Source organism: Physeter macrocephalus, chromosome 9, assembly GCF_002837175.3.
Source record: "Physeter macrocephalus isolate SW-GA chromosome 9, ASM283717v5, whole genome shotgun sequence".
NCBI classification, from domain to species: Eukaryota; Metazoa; Chordata; class Mammalia; order Artiodactyla; family Physeteridae; genus Physeter; species Physeter macrocephalus.
The window spans coordinates 95,522,771-95,546,587 of NC_041222.1; the positions used below are offsets into that span (position 1 = coordinate 95,522,771).

The window sequence follows — 23,817 nt, forward strand, 5'->3', positions numbered from 1 at the left end:
ATTTTGGAGATTAATCCTTTGTCAGTTGCTTCATTTGCAACTATTTTCTCCCATTCTGAGGGTTGTCTTTTGGTCTTGTTTATGGTATTCTTTGCTGTGCAAAAGCTTTTAAGTTTCATTAGGTCCCATTTGTTTATTTTTGTTTTTATTTCTATCGCCTTGGGAGACTGACCTAAGGTAATATTGGTACAATTTATATCAGAGAATGTTTTGCCTGTGCTCTCTTCTGGGAGTTTTATAGTGTCATGTCTTGTGTTTAAGTCTTTAAGCCATTTTGAGTTCATTTTTGTGTGTGCTGTGAGGGTGTGTTCTAACTTCATTAATTTACATGCGGCTGTCAAACTTTCCCAACACCACTGCTGAAGAGACTGTCTTTTCTGTATTGTATATTCTTGCCTTCTTTGTTGAAGATTAATTGACTGTAGGTATGTGGGTTTATTTCTGGGCTCTCTGTTCTGTTCCATTGATCCATATGTCTGTTTTTGTGCCAATACCACACTGTTTTGATTACTGTAGCTTTGTAGTATCGTCTGACATCTGGGAGGGTTATGCCTCCTGCACAAAGCACTTCTTTTGACAACATTTCTTAAATAAATTATTTCTATTCCATTTTATTTGAATGCCAATTTTTCATTTACTACTTTCCTGTATTCAGGTCTATATTTCTCGGTTTTAAAAATTGTGTTCAGGGACTTCCCTGGAGGTCCAGTGGTTAGGACTCTGCACTTCAACTGCAGGTGGCACAGGTTTGATCCCTGATCAGGGAACTAAGATCCCACAAGCCATGGAGAGCGGCCAAAAATTTAAAAAGTAATAAATAAAATTGTGTTCAGCTTATCTGTCTATTCCAAACAGTCACCTTGGTTTCATTACTGAAGCTTTAGGTTAATTTTTATCACTTTAAAAAAAAATAAATTTATTTTATTTTATTTTTGGCTCTGTTCGGTCTTCAGTTGCTATGTGTGGGCTTTCTCTAGTTGTGGCGAGCAGGGGCTACTCTTCATTGCAGTGTGAGGGCTTCTCATTACGGTGGCTTCTCTTGTTGTGGAGCACGGGCTCTAGGCACGTGGGCTTCAGTAGTTGCGGCACACAGGCTCAGTAGTTGTGGCTCGCGGGCTTAGTTGCTCTGCAGCATGTGGGATCTTCCCAGGCCAGAGCTCAAACCCATGTCCCCTGCATTGGCAAGTGGATTTTTAACCGCTGTGCCACCAGGGAAGTCCCTAGGGTAATTTTTAAATGTGTTGGGGCAAGTCTCCTTGTGGTAATTCTTCATTTTCAAAATATTTTTAATAGTTTTCACCATTTATTCCTCCAATTGAACTTGTTTCTGTATCAAACTCTTTAAACATCCATTGGGATTTTAATTAGAATTTAATTGAGTATATGTTTTATGTAGAACATTGAAGTTTTTACTGAGAAATATTAAATTTTCATTACAGGAACATCATATGTTTCTATTTCCTTGAGTCTTGTATCCTGTAATCTTTTGAACAACAACAAAAAATTTGACCCAATAATTCTAAACTCAGCTGAACTTGAAGGCAACAAAAACTTGCAGATGCTGTGGAGTTCCCTGGTGGTCCAGTGGGTAGGGCTTGGTGTTTTCACTGCTCTGGTCCAGGTTCAGTCCCTGGTTGGGGAACTGAGATCTAGCAAGCTGGGCTGCATGGCCAAAAAAAAGAAAAGAAAAGATAAGGTTTGCATATGCAAGAGCCAAGAAAGGGTGCCACACATATGCTCAACTTAAGTTACTTGGAGATTGTCTTCGTCCATTCGGGCTGCTGTAACAAAATATCACAGACTTGTTGGTTTATAACTACCAGAAATTTATTTCTCACAGTTCTGGAGGCTGGAAGTCTGAGATTAGGGTGTCAGCATGGTTGGGTGAGACCTCTTCCAGGTCTCAGACTTATCCCTGGATGCTTGCATGGAAGAGGTTGGTGGCTCTGTAGGATCTCTTTTATAACAGCACTGATCTCATCATGAGTGCTCCATGCTCATCACCTAATCATCCCCCAAAGCCTCATCTACCAATACCATCACCTTTGGGGGTTAGGATTTCAACATATGAATTTGTGGGGGGCTGGGGAACAGAAGCATTTTACTCTAGACAACCTAAAGATCCATCTAAATAATGCAGAAATAAGGAAGTAATGCTATAAAAAGATTAGCAGTAAATCAGAAACCAATTAGACATGACTACATGCAACTAATTAATTTAAATATAGCTGCAAAATAGCATGCACCAGTAATTTTTCAAAAAGCAGATAAATACTATAAAAACTATTGATTAACTATAAAATTATGCAGTGAAACTGCCAGGTTGTATGAACAAAAACTAGGAAGCAGTTTGAGGAGGAGTCTGAGGATATAGTGATTGATTTTCTCTTAGGTCAGTTGATTGATGTTTAATTAAAGGTATTGATAATTAAGTGTAGGTTCAAGAGTTTTTTTTTTAAGTGTCAAATCAATCACAAATAGAGTGGAATTTTTTGTTTTTTTTTTACTAAAATGAAAAAAATTAAGGTATAATTTACGTACATAAAATTTACCTTTTTTTAGTGCATAAATCTGTGAATTTTGACAAACTCATTTAGCTGTGCAACTATCACCACAATCAAAATGTAGAATACTTTTATCACCTGCAAAAGTTTTCCTGGGCTCCTTTGTAGTCAGCTCTCGTTTCAACCCCAGGACTTGGCAACCACTGGTCTGTGTTCCTCCCCTGTACTTTTCACCTTTTCCAGAATGTTCTATAAATGGAATCATACAGTATGTATGTACCCTATTGAGTCTGGCTTCTTTCACTTGATATAACACATGTGAGATTCATCATGTTGTAACAGTAGTTGTTCCTTTTTACTGCTGAGGAGAATTCCAGTGTACAGATGTAACACAGCTTGTTTATTCGTTCTCTTGTTGAAGGACATTCGGGTTGTTTCCAGTTTTTGACAAATACAATTAAAACCTCTCTATTTGTACAGAGAATTACCTTATTATATTGCCAGAAGGGGGAAAAGGAAAGCAGAGTCCACAGAGCAAGAGATAAAACAAAACAAAGAAAAGAGAAAGCACAAAGTAAGATGATAAAAATGAGATGCAACTATTTGTAACAATAACAATATTGTTAAACTTTCCATTAAATGATGGAGACTTGAGAGGAAAAATATGGCGCCAAGTTTAGGCAACTAAATTTTTCCTTCCTGAAATTTCTTGAAAGGGCCAAAGAAATATCAGGATAGAGGCAACCTAGAATCAGCCCTATTTCTTAGGGAGCTTTGCAAACCATACCCACCCCCCCGTTCGGCACATTTTCATATATCACGTATTCTACTCACACACACCACACTCCAAATTACTTCCCCAACCCACCATCTGCTGCAGAGGAAATTTTTCATGGTGTCAGAGCATAGTATAAATAAGGAGAAAAGACAAAGATTTGTCTACAGTGGTGTTCAGACAGGACCTGGCTGAAGTATGCTGCCAGGAATGCTCTTGGCTCCCTTTTGAGGAGATCTAATGAAGGGATTTAATGATTTAATGAAGCCTTATAATTTAGGGAAGTAGAGAGTAACCAACACAAGTCCTCTTTTGTCGCTGTTGAGCAGTCGTCTCAGGAAGGCCTGTGTACCAAGAAGCCCATTGAAACTGAGTCCCCCTAAAATTGAGTTCCCCTACTGAGTTTATGATTAACCTTTCTATCCAAAACTTTATTTGCTTTCCTGTCCTGCCCCCTGTTCCCCTCAGGATTGCAGAGTATCAAAGAAAAGGGGGATTTGAAACTGAGCAGGACCCTGTGGGGCCTTCCCAGGTGCAGAAGCTCCTCTGTGTCCCCTGTTTTTGTTTGTAGAAAAAGGCTTTAGTCTCCTAGGCCTTCCCTGAGTTCCAAAGAGCAGAGACTCAAGCAGTTCCTAGTTAAGGAAGTAAGGGAATGCAGAAACAGAGGAAAAGCAGTCAAGAAACAATAGTTCAGTGATAAAACAGAGTTCTAATTCCTCCTCAAGGGATATACAAAACAATCGGACACATATCTTTTTCTGCAGTAACTAAGACCCCCACCCTGGTGGAGGATGGTGACGGTGTGCTGACCACAAGCATATAGGTCCCAGACTGGCTGGAACCAGGAGGCTGAGGATTAAGATTCTTGAAACACCACCCAATTACCTCACCACCAACCAATCAGAAGAAAGTCATGCCCCCTGTAACCCTTACCCCAAATATTGCTTTCAAAAGCCCTTCCCTAAAACACATCTGGGAGTTTGGAACTTTTGAGCATGAGCTGCCTGTTCTCCTTGCTTGGTGCCTGCAATAAACGCTGCACTTTCCTTCACCAGAACCCAGTGTCAGTAGATTGGCTCTGCTGAGCAGCAGGCGAGCAGACCCAAGTTTGGTTTGGTATCACCATGGTTACAGAGGGCCATGCCTGATGTCAGCCTCTGGTTGTGGGGCTCCTCTTTGCATGGAGCACCAGGAGGGACCTGGGCAGGTCCTGTCACACACTAGGTTGAGTTGGTTAAGCTTTAAATTATGCAGAATAGGTTGAGGTGTATAATCTCTGAAAAGGTGAAACCATGGAAGGCTGGGATAATTGGGGATTAGCTTGCGGTTGAATTGGCCTTTTGTAAACTTAATTTATGGATAGGATTTGGTCCAATGGAGTAAAGTAGAGAGGGCCATTCAAGCAAGGGGATTACAAAAGAAGACTCAGATAGAACTGAGCTTCGAAAGTTCTTAAATCACATGCATCAGTAGAAAATAGAGAACTATCAGAAGATTTTTGAACTGGGGAATAAGATGTTATAAGTAGTGTTAAAAAGTATTAGAGTGGCACAGTTATACAATGTAGTGTTATAATACCAGTAATAGCTAGTTCTTCCCCTGCTAAGTGTTTATTTATTCAATCTCCACAGTAGCCCTATGATTTAATTATTATTATCTGTCTGTCCCTGTTGAAAAACAGAATCTAACCAAGTAAATTTAAGATCTAATTGGCTTTATTAGGTGATTCATGAATCCTGCAGCATACCACCTAGCAACTAGAAGCTGCTCTAAAAGGTTGTGTGAAATGGAAGGTTTTTATAGGAAGAAGGGTAGGGCAAGGGAGCTACTAGCAAAAGGAAAGAAAGGATTATTTTTTAGGCCAGGATTTCTTTTGTGGGAGGACGAGAACAGTAAGGGTTGAGAACAGTAAGGGTTTTACCACGTGGATTGCCGCTTCTTCCTCTGGAGGATGGATAGGGTGCACTTGTCAGATGACCTCATTGGTGCTGACCAGAAAATTCCAGATTGGTTGATTAAGATTACATTTTTGGTGTTAGGTATTAAATCTAGGTTTCATACCTTGGGCTTTAGCACAAGTGACACCATTTGGGGCCTGTGGTTTTTAACATCCCGTTTTGCACAAGAGGAGAGACTGCAGGCAGGGTGATCAGTTAAGGTCCAAAGGTAGTAGTCTGAGTTCTAGATCGTGAAGGAAAGACTAAAACCGTAGGACTAGAAACGGAGAGCAACAAGTCTAAGATGGCTCTATGGGTGTCAAGCCTAAGTGACTCAAGAGAGCAAAGTCACCAAGCATCTCTCTTTGTTTTTACTCCTTATCTGTACTGTACTGTAGGTCATGGCTTATTGATTAATAGGTTATACGGAAATAAAGTATAATGTACTAGTGTGGAAGACCAGGAAATATGTTTTTCACTAGCTTTAGCGTGATTTCTAGTTTTATTTTTTATTTATTTTTATTTTTTGGCTGCACCACATGTGGCATGCAGGATCTTAGTTCCCTGACCAGGGATCGAACCTGTGCCCCCTGTAGTGGAAGCATGGAGTCTTAACCACTGGACTGCCAGAGAAGTCCCTATTTCTATTTTTAAATGCCAGAAAACAAGCAAGGCTAGATTTCTGGTTGGAAAAATGTTATTATGCTATTAACATTTAGATTGTGCTGTAAGTTAGGTTGTTCTATTTTATGAGCAATATTTTCTTTTTATGAACTTTCATGCCTAAAATATTTTAATGCTTTGGGGATAACTCAAGAGGTGTTTTGAATTTGCATGCTACTTTACTTTTGATTATTTTCGAATGTATGTGAAAAAAAGTGGAATTCTGGTGAATTTTCTAAAATGTAAAGTGGTCATGGTGATACACAATCAAATTTAGATTTTTCATTTGTTCTTAAATTAAGTCATAGAAATACTGTATTTACTTTTCTAGAGACTAGAGGAAGAAATGAGATTGAAAGGACATTTCCATATCTTTGCATTGAATTGACTCCAGCTAATTGTATTGTGTAAAATTTTTATTTGGTTGCTAAAATAAATATATTAAGAAGGTAAACAAGTCAGAAACCTAGTTCCTCAGGTTCATAGGTCTGATGCTTGCTTGCTTATTTGATTCATTCATTCATTCCAGAAATGGTAATTGATCATTTGTTTTTTAATCCTCCATTGTTTTCACTGTTTACCTTAGAAGTACAATTCAATACAGGGTGAAATTTATTATAAAGACTACTTCTGTGGCTTTTGGAAAAAGCTATTCCAGCTTGCTCATCCCAGACTGAATCTAACTAGCTGTATGGTCTTGGATTCTTAGCTTTCTTGTAAGTGGAAAGAGCGGTGGAATCTAGAATTTCCATTAAAGTTATCCAGTTTTAAAGGTTTCTAAAAAATTTTTTTTAAAGATAAGTTTTGTGGAACTCACCAGTGTTGTTTTGTGGTACCAAAAGGCATTTGTGTTGACGATGATTGAAAATGAATATGAATACCTAGATTTAAGTCTCAGCTCTACCACTTAACTCACTTAGTGGTAGTAAAGTTAGTTAACGTTTACCCAGGATTTACTATGTACCAGGCACACATTTAAGTGCTTTACCTTTATAATCCCTTAATGCTCACAAGAACCCTGTATGTGAATTGCTATAATGGTACCCATTTTACAGGTGAGGAAATTGGGGCATCAAGAATTTAAATTACCTCCAATAAGAATCAGTAAATACAGAGCCAGTGTTTGGACACAGGTAGTCTGAGACCAGAGCTGGTATGATTAGCAGTATTGTAATCCTGTCGACCGACCCCTTAATCGCTCAGAGATTTTTTTTTTTTTTTTTTTTTTGGTATGCGGGCCTCCCTGTGTTGTGGCCTCTCCTGTTGCGGAGCACAGGCTCCGGACGCGCAGGCTCAGCGGCCATGGCTCACGGGCCCAGCCGCTCCGCGGCATGTGGGATCCTCCCGGACCGGGGCGCGAACCCGGTTCCCCTGCATCAGCAGGCAGACGCGCAACCACTGCGCCACCAGGGAAGCCCCCGAGATTACTTTTTTAAATCTGTAAAATGAGGCCCATGTTTTCACTCTTTCTTCTTTGCTGGTTTGTGTGAGGCTCAAATAAGTAATGCAGAGGTTCTTGAAGTGGTGACCTGAACCAGCAGTGTCATTCCTACCTGGGAACGTGTTCAAATGCAAATTTGGGGGCCCCGTTCCTAACCTTCTGACTCAGAAACTCTAAAGATGGGGCCCAGCAAACTTGTGTTTTAACAAGCCCTCCTGGTGATTCTGATGCATGCTAACATTTGTGAACCACTGAAATATTAAATGTTGAATTCATAAAAGAATATTTACAACACTTGTATAAAAAGAAACTAACAAAACCCCCCATGTATCCCCATCTAATGAATAGCAATAAAAAGTTCTCTGTATATTAGACCCCCCCCACTCATGCTTCTCCCTAATAGTCGGACATTGCAGCCCCACCCTGGAAGTAAAAGTATTCTGAAATGAGTGTATTTTATTTTCATAATTTTTTCCTATAGTTTTACCACATATATATGTATATTTTTAAAACCTAATTCATTTAGTTTTCCAAGATTTTGAATTTTATCTAAAGGTATCTGTGTATATCGCTCCTGTATTTTTAAAAAATTTGCTCAACATTTTGTTAGTGGTATGTGTGCAAAGAATGTATTCATTTTCCCTGCTGTATTCTATGTTTGAATATAACATAACTTATTTCCCCATTTTCCTGTCAATGGACATTGGGTTGGTTCCAGTTTTTGCTACTACAAACACTGCTACTATGAACATTCTTATATATATTTCTTGGTACACTTGTGCAAGAGTTTCTCTGGGGCACTGGTTTTCAAATTGTTTGACCTGAAATCTATAGGAAGAAATGCACTTTACATCATAATCCAGCAATTTCAGCTTGATTGTTATAGTATAGAGAAATACAGTGGACTTTTTTTTTTTGTATATTGACCAAAATTGGGTCCTAAAACCTCCTTAACCTCACTCATTAGTTCTAGTAACTTTTGTAAATGCCTTAAAATTTTCTGTATAGATGACCGAATCATTTGCTAATAAACACAGCTTTATGACATTCTTTCCAATTAGTAAGCTTTTAATTTCTTTTTCTTGCATCATAGCACTAGTTACAACCACATTAAAATGTATCATAGAGAGCAGATATCCTTGCCATGTTCCCAGTATTAGGGAAGCACATTTAATATTTGACAGTTCAGTATGTTTGCTATAGGTGCATCATGTGTGCTTTTTTTTTTTTTTTTTTTTTTTTTTTTTTTTTTTTTTACGGTACGCGGGACTCTCACTGTTGTGGTCTCTCCCGTTGCGGAGCACAGGCTCTGGACGCACAGCCTCAGCCGCTCCACGGCATGTGGGATCCTCCCAGACCAGGGCACACGAACCTGTGTCCCCTGCATCGGCAGGCGGACTCTCAACCACTGCGCCACCAGGGAAGCCCCATGTATGCTTTTTATCAGATTAAAGATATTCATAATTTGCTAACACTTTATCATCAGTGGATATCAGATTTTTATCAAATGCCTTTTCTGCATCTATAGAGATGATCATATTTTTTCTCTCTTTTTATCTTAATGTGGTGGATTACATTGATTTTTTTCATGGTCGTGGAGCTGTTTAGAGGTGTGTTGTTCAGTTTCCAAATATCTTGGGATTTTCTAAATGTCCTTCTGTTATTGATTTTTAATTTAATTCCATTGTAGTCAAAGAACATGCTTTGTATGATTTGACTACTTTTCAGTTAACTGGAACTTTTTCTGTTGCCTGATCTGCATCATTTCTGGGTCTTTTTCTATTGATTGCTTTTTCTCCTAACTATAGGTGATTATTTTCCTTCTTCCTTGCATGTCTTATAATCATGAACTGAATGTCAGACGTTGTAAATTTTATCATGTTGGGAGATTGAGCCTTGTTCTGGGATGGAGTTGAATTATGAGGAAACTTTCATTCTCTCCAGGTTTGCATTTGATCTTTATTAGGTGGGATCAGCACAGCCTGTAGTCTGGGGCCAGTTTGGTTGTACTACCAAGGCAATACTCTTCTGAGTACTGAAGCCAGTGGCCACATACCATAAGGTTTCTTGTCTCTGGCTGTGGAGAATGCGAACTGTTCCCAGCTCTGCGTGAGGCTTCGGAATAGCTCCTTCTGTTCTTTCCCAGTGGTTCTTTTCCTTGCCCTCTGGAATTTTCTTCACACGCATGGGCTGATCAGTAATCAGCTTAAGCTAGTAGGGAAACTTATGCAGCCCTCCCCTCTCTGATTCTCTGCTCTGTATGTTTAGTCACTTTGACTTCCCTGAATTCTCAACTCTCTTCCCTCACCTTAGGGTGACTCCTGGGCTGTGTTTCGGCTTCTCCTCCCTGCACTTTTGCCTGGAGATGCAACTGTAGATTTCCCTCATCTGTTTCCCTTCTCTCAGGCATCACCCTCCTGTGTTGTATGCTGTTCAGTGTCTGTTCACTGATTTCATACTTCTCTTTTCTGTTATGGTGAAGAAACTTCCAGAGACATTACCAATACTTACTCGTTTTTATGTTTCTTCTTATTTTATTCTTACAGCAACCCCGAGGTAGGCAAAATACCAGGTTACAAATGTCACTTTATTGATAAGGAAACTGAAGCCCCCAAAATTCAATGACTTTACTGAGAGTCTGCAATGGTAGGTTTTTGGCCAAGCTGCAGAAAGTACCTTCAGTAGCCTGACTGTAATTTGGTGTCACCTTGGTCTGGTTCGTGCCCCGGATCCTCCCGGACCGGGGCACGAACCCACGTCCCCCGCATCGGCAGGCGGGCCCCCAACCTCTGCGCCACCAGGGAAGCCCCATCACTAACATTTTTGACTGTCATTTCAAAGTGCTTGTTCTAGAGTCTGCAATAATTGGTGGCTTTTCCACATGTGGGATCTTAGTTCCCCGACCAGGGATCGAACCTGAGCCTCCTGCGGTGGGAGCATGGATGCTTAACCACTGGACCACCAGGGAAGTCCCGGCTTTAATTTTAGATTCTCTATTCCTCAATTATGATTTCTGTCCATGAGGTGGATGCCGCAAACTCAGCCCAATCTTAGATCTAATTTTTATTTAATAAGAATGCATATCAAGAAGAACCTGATAATAATACCTTATTTGATTAGGGGAAGGTGTTCTGGACTTGTTAGTAAGTTAATTTTTTTACTTCCTCATTAAAACCCTGCCATAGTTGCACTCTGATTTTTTTCTCTTTTATTTTTCCTTAACAAGAAAGAGATCAGTTGAAAAGAATAGAAGCTAGTAGAAGTATAAGCATGGTAACATTAGAATGTGTACTTTCAGTGTTATACCCAGATTGAGAGTGCTATAGTGAGTCCATGATTGAGGCATCCTTGGTATTCTGAATAAACACCCTGACTCCTCAGTTGAATCACTGCAGAAATTCTTGGAAGGGACAGCAAGAAAATGGTTAAAATACTGAACTATTCCCCGATTCTCGTGCTGTTTCTAAGGGGAGCTTTGTACTTAGCTGCCTGCAATTAAATGCATTTGCTGTCCTTAAGGACATCTGCCCTTCGTTGTCCGACTCTACCTTGTTAGGACTGTTGAGGCTAGCTTGTTCCGTTACCTGTACAGACCTTCCTGATCCCCAGTTTTCATTGAATGACTTCCACTGTCCTGCTGGTGAGGGCAGTTGTGTCCATCTTTGAGGAAGTGCCTGCCACCATGCTCGAAGTGGGAAGCCAGACAGGGCAAGAAAGGGGGAAAGGGAAGGTCACTGCCATTTACCCTGTGTCTACCAGGGCTTGTCATCTTCCTAGAGGCTCTGCTCCGTTCTCCTCTTTGGAAGAATATACTGGTGCCTCCATTTCTTACATAGACAAACTCTGGGGAAACTCCTGGTGTTTGTAGAACAAAGACTTTCTATTCTGCAATTTTGAGTTGCCTTGTTTTAGCTTTACATGTTTCATGTAAATTTAATTTCATATTAATTTAGATGAGATGGCTTGGAGGTAATCCTTTGGTACCTGTGAGGAAATAAATAAACCATAGTTGAGTTTATATCTGTGAAATATCTCTCCCATTAAAGATATATTTATCTCTTCTAGCCACAGATAGATATAATCCTTAAAATAGAGATTTCTAAAGAATAACCAATGACCCGGTCATTAAATCTCCTAACTGGTCATTAAATTCTCCTAAAGGTCTAGAAAATGAAGTTAAGAATCCTGTAAGAGCTGCTCCTGTGGAGTACTGTTGGGTGACAAGTAGAAGCTGTTGTCCTCATCTGACAGCCCCTGACCTGGATGACCAGTCTGGAGCCTAATTGGAATGATCAGCATAAAACCACATTTTTTTTTTTTTAACTCCTGGGGTCATACTTCCTGTTGAATCTGATTGTCTCGTCCTTGTAGTAGACTGGAATTAAAGAGCAAAAGAAAAAAGTCCACTTGGCCTTCTAGGACATTATTGCATTGACCCCAGGGTGAAGATAAAGACACGATGTGCCTTTTTAGTCTTAATAGTTCTAATGGCTGAAAGTAGGCAGATCAAGATAATAATGAAAAAGAGGAAGTTTGATCATCTTGATAACATTCTGAGTAGCAGACAACTCAAGTCAGGACCTCATTCTGCGTTTTCTGTAGCTTTCTTTCATAGCCGCTATGATCATCTTGATAACATTCTGAGTAGCAGACAACTCAAGTCAGGACCTCGTTCTGCGTTTGCTGTATCTTTCTTTCGTAGCCGCTACCAAACGCCTAATAGAAAATGTCATGTTTTAGTTATTCTTCAGGGGGTTGTAATTTGAGGATTCATGAAAAAGCCTAATTTATCAGAAAGATTAACTACTAGTAACCCATCGACTTTTCATTGTCAAAATCAATCCTCGTATTGGGGCCTATCAGACTATTCTTATTCTGTTGGTTTCTTGTTGCATAATGCTAAGACCTCAAATTTCTTCTCTTCTTTCCTCTCTCTCATGAAAGTCTGGTTTAAAAGAAAAGGCCAGGCCAAATCAAAGATTTGGTAAAATGCAAACTACTTTACATTTGTAGACATACTGTCTTATCTAGTTGGCTCTGCAAAATTATACTTTTGTGATATAAACAGTAAGCTGCTCAGGGCAGAGTTCCAGCAGCTTGTCTTTCTCAACCTTGCACATAGCAGCCAGCAAGGCGGTTCATACACAGCGACTCCCTTTCTCTTGTTTAATTTCCTCAGACAAAACAAGACATTGCGGTGGTGCCTGCTGATTCGAAACAACACAACTTGTTTCTCTTGCCTCTTATCATAACCTCGTGAATCAGAGGCTGTTGGAGCCATAGGGTCCCTTAGAGTCATCTGGTCCATGCCTTGTTTACAGATGAGAAACTGAGGCCCAGACGAACTCATCCAAGGTCATGCATGTGTAACTGATAGAACTGAGTCTGCTTTGTTTAACCCAAAGGGTTTCCTTTACTTCTCCTCTTTCTCTGTCTTCCTCTGTAACAGTTATTCACATTCTAGGGAGAAAACATGACCCACTGAGCATGTTAGTTGTACGCCTGTTTTTTGAAATAGCACCAGACGAGCAGACAACATGATCACCAACCTGTATTGGGGTGGCCAAAAAGTTTGTTTGGTTTTAAGTAAAAATAAAAGACATTTTTCATTTTCACCAAGAACTTCATTGAGCAATGTATTCACTAACAGAACGAACTTTTTGGCCAACCCAGTATGATAAAGAGTATTTGGGGAAGTTGGGGTCTCGTTTAATGAGAGAATTCTAAGGCAGACAACATACCGAGACTCTATCAGGTTCTTTTCTTTGCTGCCAGGCTATTCCAGGGCATCCCTTTGGCATCGTGGACCAGCCTGGTAAAATGGGATGAATGGGTCTTCACAGGACGGCGTCAGTAACAGCTCTGCTGCTGGTAAAGCTGGGTTCCTCGGGGCAAGGTGCTGACCCCTTCTGAGGCTCAGTTTCCTCATTAAATAATATGGTAATTGGCACCCACTCCATACAATTACTATATTCCATATGGAAGTGAAATCATAAACTACAACGGAAATGAAGTGGATTAAGGAGGGGCATGGAAAGGGCGTGGTTCTAAAGTGCGTCGTTGGCGTAAATAGATGACATTGTAAGTGACGGGAAATCTTGTTAGTACTTCTGCCCAAAGACATGCAACAGAGAGTACAAATGCCCTCTAACTGGTGACTTGTCACAACAGCGAAAGGCACGGCTGAAGAATGTGTTTCCCATGTGAAGCTCTTTGAAGGCTTGGGTTGGAAAGGCAGATTCTCTCGTGTAATTAGCAAAAGAGAGGCCAGAGAGGTGATTTGATAATCCCTTTCATGAGTGGTTGGAAACCACAGCTGCTGCTTCTGAGGGAAGCAGAAGTACCTTGAAGTTTGGGGAAGAAGTGATGAATAACTGAATCGATTGGTGGGTTTTATAAAGGCCACTCTTGTGCCTTGAGCACCTTCTCTGGGCCTCATCCAGTGCTCTGGAATGTGAAAGGCACAAAGTAATGTGTAACCAGGTCCCCATTCATGAAGGCTTTACCTTCTGATCGGTGGCAGATGATAACACAAGATTATCTGTGATTTAAAGCCCAAACTGTGTTAAAGGAAAAATTGTGGGACATCGGAGAAAAAAGAGATCCTTGCAGGATGATAGGGAGTCAGTAATCATTTGGCGAACTGCATTGTGAATGTGAGCTTTACAGTGTGAGGAAGAAACAGATAAGCTGTTGTTCCAGGCAGAGGTCAACCGTGAGCTGAGCACAGAATTTAGGGGAGGTTATGAGTCCTGACTGGAGCAGAGGGTGGAATTTGGCAGATGATGGAGGCAAAGGTGGATAATTAAGGCCGGGATAATTTCGGGAGCACTTTGACTGTCAGGCTCGGGAGTCTAGGATTTAAGGAAACATAATAGTCTATGGTGTGTGTGTGTGTGTGTGTGTGTGTGTGTGTTTACAGCAGTCCTTGGTAGGTGTTTGTAGCTTGGAGCTACAGTGCCAGGTGCTGCCTTTGAGAGCGTCTGCTTACTTTCCTGGTGACTAAGGACGAGGAAGAGGTGAAGCTTGGTCATTACACAACACATTGTGACACAGCAACCTCTCTACTTCCTGATTCCATCTGCTGGCGGGGTCAGTGGGAGGAACCAGTTTGGGGGCAGGCAGTGAATGGGGGCTCGAGGGATTCAGGGATGTGAGATCTACATTTTCTATGGAGACCCAGCAGTATACCTAGTGGGCAAAACATTTGAATCAAGTAGCAGTTAGTCGAAGGAAGTGAACCTCAGTGGATCAGTAGCTGTGGCCTCGTGGCCCCCGAAGAAGTCTAGGAACCAGGAACTAAACTCCTTCTGAATGCTGTGCAGTTTCTGCTAGCCCACTTCATCAGCCTGATCTTATTCTGAATTCATATTATACTCCACAAGCTCAATAGTAAACCTGTTCCAGTATCATCTGTCTAGACTTCTGTGCCAAGACTACAGAAGAACACATATTTGGGTGATTCTCTTCACAAAGAGAGGCCACTTGAAAAACGTGGGGCTGGAGGTCTGCTTCTTCTGTTCTGGGATAGATTGACTGTGATGGACCTGCAGTCAGGCTACTGATCTCGGTGCATTGCAGGAGCAGGAAAGAGCGGTAGGTACCGTGATTGGATTGGATACCTTTCTTCCCTTCTTAATGACCCTTGTGGGATCTGGCAGATGGTTTGATGGATTGAGTGACCAGCCTCATGTGCTCATAAGAGCTGCAGAGATGAGGAACGTCGTGGGGTTCCTTGGATGGTCAGGTCAGTGGTTAGAACTGAATCTCTAAGGTGGTTCTTTTTCCCTGAAAGGATGCAGCTCACTCATCATGAGAGAGGGCAAGAAATAAATCTACCTTTAAAAAAAAAAAAAAAAAAAAGCTTCATCGAAGTCTAATTTATATACCATAAAATCCACCCACTTTAAGCATATAGTTGATTGAGTTTTAGTAAATGTGCAATGTTATGTGGCCATCACCACGATCCAATCCGTTTTAGGCTGTTTACAGCTCTGTAAAGCTTCCTGGTGCCTTGTGCTCTGTGGCTATTCCCACCCACAACCCACGAAACAATCAGCTGCCCTCTGTCGCTGAAAGACTTGCCTCTTCTGGACGTTACAAGGAAATGGAAACCTAACATATGTTTTGTGCATGTGACTTTCATTTCACATAATGTCTTTGAAGCATCCGTGTTGTAGCATGTGTTCATATTTCATTCCTTTTTATTGCTGACTGATATTCCATTGTGTGGACAGAGCATATTTTACTTATCCACTGATTCTTCAGTGGATGAACTGTTTCCAGTTTTCAGCGGTTGTGAATAATGCTGCTATATTGGTTTCTTGTGGCTGTCCTAACAAATTACCACAAACTTGGTGGCTTAAAACAGGAGGATTTTATTCTCTCGTAGTGCTGAAGGCCAGAGGTCTAAAATCAAGGTGTTGACCGGCTGTGCTCCTTCTAGAGGCTCTAGGGGAGATTCTGTCCTTTGTCTTTTCTAGCTTCTAGTGGTCGTGCCCATCCTTGACTTGAGGTCATGTTACTTCCACCTCTGCCTCCGTCCTCATGTTGCCTTCTCTTCTGGGAGACTCTCGAACCTCCCTCTGTCTCCCTCTCCTCTGGATACGTGTGATTGTGTTTGGACCACACCCTGAGTTTCCAGAGGAACCTCCTCTCCATATCCTTAACTAACTCACACTTTTTGCCACCTGAGGAAACATTCACAGATTCCAAAATCTGATGTGGATATCTTTTGGGGGCTATTAGTCTCCCTACCACAACAGCTATGAATATTCACACGAAGTTTCTGTGTCAGCACGTGTCCATTTCTCTTTGTAGATAACTGGGCGCGGAATTGCTGGGTTGCGTGTACATTTACGTTTAACTTTTTAAGAAACCGCCAAACCGTTTTCCGAAGAGGTGGTGTCATTTTATGTTCCTACTAGCAATGCATGAGGGTTCCAGTTTCTCCACATTCCTGCCAAGTCTGTCTTTTAAAAATTAATAGCCATTCTGGTGGGTGAGAAGTTGTATCTCGTTGCAGTTTTAATTTGCATTTCCCTGATGACTAATTGTTGTTGGACGTCTTTTCTGGTGCTTATTAGTCATCATATATGATTCTCGGTAAAATGTCTCTTCAGAGCTCTTACCTATCTTAAAATGGGATTGCATTCTTCTTTTGGAGTTACAAGAGTTAGTCTACTGTTTTGTATGATTGTGGTCCAGTCATTGCCAGTCCTAAGGACCGTGGTGATGGAGGTCACCTTGATAAGGAAGGGCTGGGGCACCCCATTTCCCCAGGGTACCTAGAGCTGGGGCGAGGCAGCCACCCAGTGTTAGTCTATTACTGGGGGGTAGGTGGGACTCACACGTGGTCCCTTGACTGCCAGTTACTGTGTCAGGGAAGCCGGGAGACGGCTCGCCCTATGCCCTAGAGATCATAAGCTCAGTGGCGTTGTAGGCTGATAACTCTTATCACCATTTTAATTAAGGAGTTGTCTCTGTAATAATATATTTACTATATCACTTCCCGTACTGAACTATTAAAAATCCCTGGTGCAGGGACCACATCTGTGTGTTTCAACACTCCGTCTCCTGTCTCTAGCACAGTCTGTGGTACATAGTAGGCAACCAACCAATATTTGTTGGATGGAAGTATGACTGTAACATACCAGTGATGGGAGTCCAGGAGGATGCTCTCTGCTTTCCAGTGGGGGATTCACCTGAAATGATTAAAGAGAGGGTTATTTGTTAGAGGAGTGGTTCACTAACCACTGAATGTGCTCTTTGGTGACTCGTATTTTTTTTTTTTTTTTAATGTGTTTGGTGACTTGTATTTTAACTGTCACTGACGCCGTCATCTCCCTCTTTTATTTCTCCTTTCCAGCGATCTATAACTACAGCGCCTCTCAAGATGTGGAGCTGTCCTTGCAGGTTGGAGACACGGTTCACATCCTGGAGATGTATGAGGGTAAGTCTGGATGGCCTTCTGCCAGACACGGAGCAAGGCCCAAACAGTAGAAGTTACTTATTCATAAGGCACTTAGAGCACATATCAACGTGTTTTACTTCTGAAGTGATGCTAGTAAAAATCCAGGAAGTGCTTAGGGCATACAGTTTGGGACTGTGGGTGATTTCAAAACAGCCAGCTGAGTGCATGAGCGCAGACATGCCCAGACGCCAGAATCAAAATATGTGACTCTGGGGAATTTCCTGGTGCTCCAGTGGTTAAGACTCCGCGCTTCCACTGCAGGGGTCATGGGTTCGATCCCTGGTTGGGGAACTAAGATCCTGCGTGCTGCGCCGTGTGGCCAAAAAACCCAAAACCAAAATATGTGACTCTGCGTTTTGTGAGGTTTCAGTGCTGTTCTACGTATGCCATCCTATTTAATTCTTATGGCAATCCTCTAAGGGTGGCGGCAGGGCAAGGGTTTTTTTCTAATTAAAAAAAAATATGTATTATTGACTTTCAAAAATATAGAACTCTAGGGCTTCCCTGGTGGCGCAGTGGTTGAGAGTCCGCCTGCCCATGCAGGGGACACGGGTTCGTGCCCCGGTCCGGGAAGATCCCACGTGCCGCGGAGCGGCTGGGCCCGTGAGCCATGGCCGCTGAGCCTGCGCGTCCGGGGCCTGTGCTCCGCCACCGGAGAGGCCACGGCAGTGAGAGGCCCGCGTACCGCAAAAAAAAAAAAAAAAAAAAAAAATAGAACTCTTAAAAATTGCACAAGTTAACCCATGCTCACTTTTTTAACGTAGTTGAGAAAACTGATGTTCAGAGTAAATAACGTGCCTTACGTCATACAACTAGTGACAGAGCCAAATGAGATGAAGCACTGTTGATTTCCAGTGGCTTCTCATGAAGCAAGACCTTAATACATGAGAGATGCTGTCTCTTCATAGGTACTGAAAATAAATAGGAAAAGCATATAATTCAACTCATATTCTAAAAGGCAAAAACATTTATTTCTTTGTAAAATTCTCTCAGATAAAATAATTAAATAAACCGATAAAAATTCAAAAAAAAAAACCAAGTGACTGGATGCAGAAGGGCCTGACGCAGCACTGGCTCCAGAGGAGACATGTGCTCTGGTCTGGTGGGAGCTCGAAGGAAGCCCAGCTGCTGAAGTGGCTCTTTCTTCTCAGCACTAAATGTTCCCAGACTCGGGGAGAAATGAGGGAGAGACTTAACTGGTGTTGCTGAGATTCCTTCAGAGAATTAGGTCAGGACGACTTTAGGTCCGGAAAGCCTACTAGTATATTTTCTGCAACTAGGTCGGGCTGGGGAGGGGGTCCCAGTTAACGTGTAAGTGGGCTGTTGGGCAGTTACCCAGGGCTCCCGGGTCATCTGAAGAGCACAGGTCATGTCTGCACCCACCCCGCTCCAGACTTCTCACTCCAGCCCAAGCTCTCTAAATGCTAACGGGACTCATCCACGTATCCACATTTCTAATCCAAATGCCTAGAGCACAACAAACATGTCTCTAGGCCCCTAACATTGAGGTTCAAAGCAAAGAACATTGAGGGTCCATTGATTCTCTCTGAAGATTGGGGCAGGAATGAGGTGGGAAGCTAGGCAGATTTTTCTCGTAGGGTGAGGCTTGTTGGGACAAGAACTCTGGATTTGCAGGGTCTGGCCTCCCCATGTAAATGGTTCTGATGATGGCATGGCAAGTGTGGTCGTCTAGAACCTAGTGCGGCTTCCAAGGGCAAGGCAGACAGACACAGGATGGGGAAGAGGAGATGGGAGGTCCGAAGGAAAGGAAGTAGGGCTCGGCCATAGGAAAGCTAAGCCGTCTGCTGCATTGCACAGAAGACTCTGCTTTTACTCTTCCTCCCTTTAGTTTTAGGCAGACGGCTGGTGGTTTGCATTATCCTTCTCCCCTTCACACACTTCAGAGTGTCTTCGTGCAGCTTCCAGGGGCAGGGGAAGGGAGGGAGGGCTGTGTGGACGCTTCCCACTCTATTCTTTCTCTTCCATTTTTAAAAAAAAATAAATTTATTTATTTTATTTTTGGCCGCGTTGGGTCTTCGTTGCTGTGTGCGGGCTTTCTCTAGTTGTGGCAAGTGGGGGCTACTCTTTGTTGCAGTGCGCGGGCTTCTCATTGTGGTGGCTTCTCTTGTTGCAGAGCACAGGCTCTAGGTGTGTGGGCTTCAGCAGTTGTGGCGTGTGGGCTTCAGTAGTTGTGGCACGTGGGCTCAGTAGTTGTGGCTCGCGGGCTCTAGAGCACAGGCTCAGTAGTTGCGGCGCACGGGCTTAGTTGCTCTGCCGCATGTGGGATCTTCCCGGACCAGGGCTGGAACCCGTGTCCCCTGCATTGGCAGGCGGATTCTTAACCACTGCACCACCAGGGAAGCCCCTCTCTTCCATTTGTATTCTCACCATCTTAGGTCCAGCCAAACATTGATTCCATGACATCACCAAGACACTAGGGATAATCTACTTATCTTCTTCTTTTTTTAAATATAAGTTTATTTATTTTATGTATTTATTTTTGGCTACGTTGGGTCTTTGTTGCTGTGCACAGGCTTTCTCTAGCTGCAACGAGCAGGGGCTACTGTTGTGGTGTGTGGGCTTCTCATTGTGGTGGCTTCTTTTGTTGCAGAACATGGCCTCTAGGTGCGTGGGCTTCAGTAGTTGTGGCTCGTGGGCTCTAGAGCTCGGGCTCTAGAGCTCAGGCTCATTAGTTGTGGCACACGGGCTTAGTTGCTCCGTGGCATGTGGGATCTTCTTGGACCAGGGCTCGAACCCGTGTCCCCTGCATTGGCGGGTGGATTCTTAACCACTGCACCACCAGGGAAGTCCTACTTATCTTCTTGAACTCCTTTACATATTGAAATCATAGTCTCTTCAAGCCTTACTAGGTCATACAGCTGTGTCTGGGGCCAAATTAATCTACCTAGTCTTTATGGACACACATTTTTCCATCATACGGGTAAAAGGCACATGTTCAGTTTCCATGGGCTTGAAAATAATGTATATTTTACGATTACTGGGTGCAAAGTTCTATAGATGACAATTAGATTGTGATTTTGTCACTTTTTTTTTTTTTTTTTTTTCAAATTTGCTATATGCTAACCTTCTTTCTGCTTTTTCTGTTGCTGAGAGAACTGTGTTAAATCTTCCACCATGATTGCGGTTTGCGTCAGTTTACAGTGATGTCCGTTTTTTGCTTTCTGTATTTTCAGAACTGTTTTTAGGTGCATACAATTTTAGAATTGTTATATTAGACATTCCAACTTTTAATTCCTGTTTGTAAAACTTTTTATCATTATCTTCATCTGCAGTAATGCTTTTTTCCTTGTTTTTTTTTTGTCTGAAATTGCAGCCAATTCACTGGCAGTGCCAGGGCTTTCCTGACCCCACAAGGCGTCAGAAATGCTGGTTAGCCGCTCAGGAATCTTTTCTTAATTCAGCAGATGCCCCAAGAGGAAAGCAGCCCCCAATGCTGGCCTCATCTTTCTGAGTTTGTTCTTTTTCAGATCTAGACTTCGTAATTCTTTACCATGTTAGCTCGTGTGTGTGTGTGTGTGTGTGTGTGTGTGTTGTATTGTCAGGCTTTTCTAATTGACCTGCAGAGTGTGGGAGGGAAGTGCACAGAGTTGATCTGAAATCAAGTAGATGATAACTTTTAAATACACTTTCAAAATTCTTTTTTTCATTTTTATGTGACCCCAGTGTTTCTTGAAATAGTTGATTGAAACACTTTGTCCTCACATGATTCATATTAATGGTAATTTTAAGTGTGTGTATTATTTTTACTTTACTGAGCAATCTCCCAATCGACCAATGAGCATTCCTAAAAGTAGCACTCCTATGGACCAAGCTAATGTGGTCACCAAGCTTGGTTGAATATAAATGTAAACACACAAACACGTCTGTTTCAGATACCTTCCAGAGCTTGAGTCCAAAAGCCACAGTGCACCTAATATATTACAACTTACACAGCGGTACACTTGCCAGAAGTGCTGGCCCAGTTGACAGTCATACAAAAAACTGTTACTTGATCACTGCTGCATCTGGACTGTGATGATCCAGGTGCTGTAGGTCCTGACGGCAAGAAGACAATTTTCTTGTTAATTGTTACCATAAAATGCTTGGGGGGCCAGCCATAGAATTCTTTCATTTCAAAGAAGGACATCAAGGACTTCCCTGGTGGTCCAGTGGTTAGGATTCCATGCTTCCAAAGCAGGGGGCACGGGTTTGATCCCTGGTCAGGAACTAAGATCCCACACGCTACAAGGCGTGGCTGAAAGTAAATAAATGAATGAATGAACGAATAAATGAATAATAAAATTTAAAAAAGAAGGATGTCAGTGCCTGTTCTGTAAAAGTGGACATGTGTCAGGGTGTGAATGGGGAGATTTAGAGCATGAGCTTATTCACTTCATTAACTGCCAAGTGGCAGGTCAGCTTTACAGAGATGATTATACTGGCTAAAGGTTTAAACTAGTGTTTATTTTATGGGATTAATTTTTTTAATGGTGCGTGCATTGCCAGGCGCAGCGATAGGTACTTCTGTCTGCGAAGTACTTTTGAGTTCTTGGCTGCGTTCTCAAGTTTCTTGATTATTCAAGGCAGTTCAGGACGCAGTGAGGGCAGGAGGGCTTTGCAGACATTAAACATGATGGAAATGCTGAGTAATAACTTGTGTTCAAGCCCTCCTCCCCCATCTCCTCTTTCCTTTAGAAAAATAAACAAAGTGGAAACACCCACAGTACTGCCAGATGGAATTGAAGGGTGGTGCTGGCACCATTTCATGGCCCTGGCGTGCGAGGCGGGGGTTGTGTCTTTCAGCTTCCTGTCAGAGCTGACTCCAGGGGTCCCACCCCGCCAGACACCCTGCCTTTGAGATATTTGTGTACCAGACCTGGGTGGGCTCTTCTGGTGTGGACATGAGTTCACCTTTCTGGAACCCGGACTTGAAAAATTCTTTTCTGCCCACAACAGAATACCACTTAGGACTCTCCTTTTGCTGTTTTCCGCCCTGTGGTTGAATGAATGATTCCAAAAGTGGTAGCTCCTTGAAGGCCTGCTCCTCCTTCATCGGCAGGGCCCGTGCCTAGCATAGCTCCCAGTATACAGTAGGTGCTCAGCAAGCCTGTCGTATGAGTGAAGGTAAATGGGAGATCAGGGCAAGCCTGTGGGAGCAAAGCAAGGCAGTGTGGAGAGGAAGGGGGATGGGGCCACCTCCACAGAACCCCCGATAGTACAGGGCAGGGCTGCTTTTCTCCTTCTCTGAGACGCCAGCATTGCCCTGCCCTGTGCAGACCACGTGATGGATTTGGTTACCGCGTGAGCTGCTTTTTCCAGTAACGGCTTTATTGAGATAGATCTCAAATACCATCCAGTTGACCCATTTAAAGTATACAATTCAATAATTATTTACAAAGTACTCTATTCACAAAGTAGGGCAACCATATCAGTATCTACTTTCAGAACATTTTCATTATCCCCAAAAGAAACCCTCTACCCATAAGTGGTTTTTACCGCCCAGATCCAGGCAGCCACCAACCTAATTTCTGTCTCTGTAGGTCTGCCTATTCTAGACATTTCACGTAAGTGGAATCATGTAATGTGTGGTCCTTTGTGACTGTCTTCTTCTACTTAAAATGATCTTTTGGGGGCTCATCCATGTTGTAGCATGTGTCAGTACCTCATATCTTCTTTTTATTGCTAAATAATATTCATTGTAGGCATAGTTTACATTTTATTTATCTATTCATCAGTTGATGGACATTTGGATTGTTTACAAGTTTTAGTTATTATGAATAATGCTGCTACCATGAACTACAAGTTTTTGTGTGGATATATGTTTTCATTTCTCTTGGGTGTATCCTTAGGAGTGGAATTGCTGGATCATATAGTAACTCTGTGTTTAACCTTTTGGGGAACTGCCAGACTGATTGCTTGAGCTTTGGCTCCAAAACAGGAGACCACAGTCCACATGAGAGAGTTACCATTCCTCATCCCTTATCACCGTTTCTCTCTGTAACCTTACCCCTGAACGTCATTTGTTACTAAAAATAAGGGAAGGGAGTAGAATTGACTGAGAAGCTGTATATTGCTCATTTTTTATAGACCACCAAGAACTGTTTGCCTTCAGAAACTTTTTCAGGGAACAGAAATCCTCAAGGACTAAAACAAGTGTCCTTGCCTTTCTTCTTCTTTGGCACTGGCCTGCCTGTAGTCACTGCCATGTCTTTGCTTCTTTAACCAGAGAAGAGTTGGCAGTGAGACAGCTGTTCTCCGTCTGAGTGTTCTTTCCCACCCCAGATCCATGGGCATGACTGAAAAAGCACTGATAACCTGGGGGAGATTCCAGTTGTGGTCATTTATTCATTCAACAGGACTCGCTGAGCAAGTATTATGCTCTTCTGTGCCAACTACATTTATTGACCACAAGAGATGTTCTAGGCGTTGAGGTCACCTGAGTGACAAAATGGCAAGGTTTCTACTCTCACAGGGTTTTCATTCAAGAGATAGACAAAACAAATGAACAAAATATGTGAACAAAA

At 42.2% G+C, this 23,817-nt stretch overlaps 1 protein-coding gene across 2 annotated transcripts in view; it reads left to right on the top strand.

Moving 5' to 3' along the window:
• DOCK5 (dedicator of cytokinesis 5) overlaps positions 1-23,817 on the top strand; it is a 224,520-nt gene that overhangs the window by 39,362 nt on the left and 161,341 nt on the right. For both annotated transcript variants that reach the window (XM_024130807.3, XM_055087329.1), the window contains exon 2: positions 17,189-17,272. In XM_024130807.3, coding sequence (XP_023986575.1) covers positions 17,189-17,272 — 84 coding nt within the window. The remainder of the gene's footprint in view (positions 1-17,188; positions 17,273-23,817) is intronic.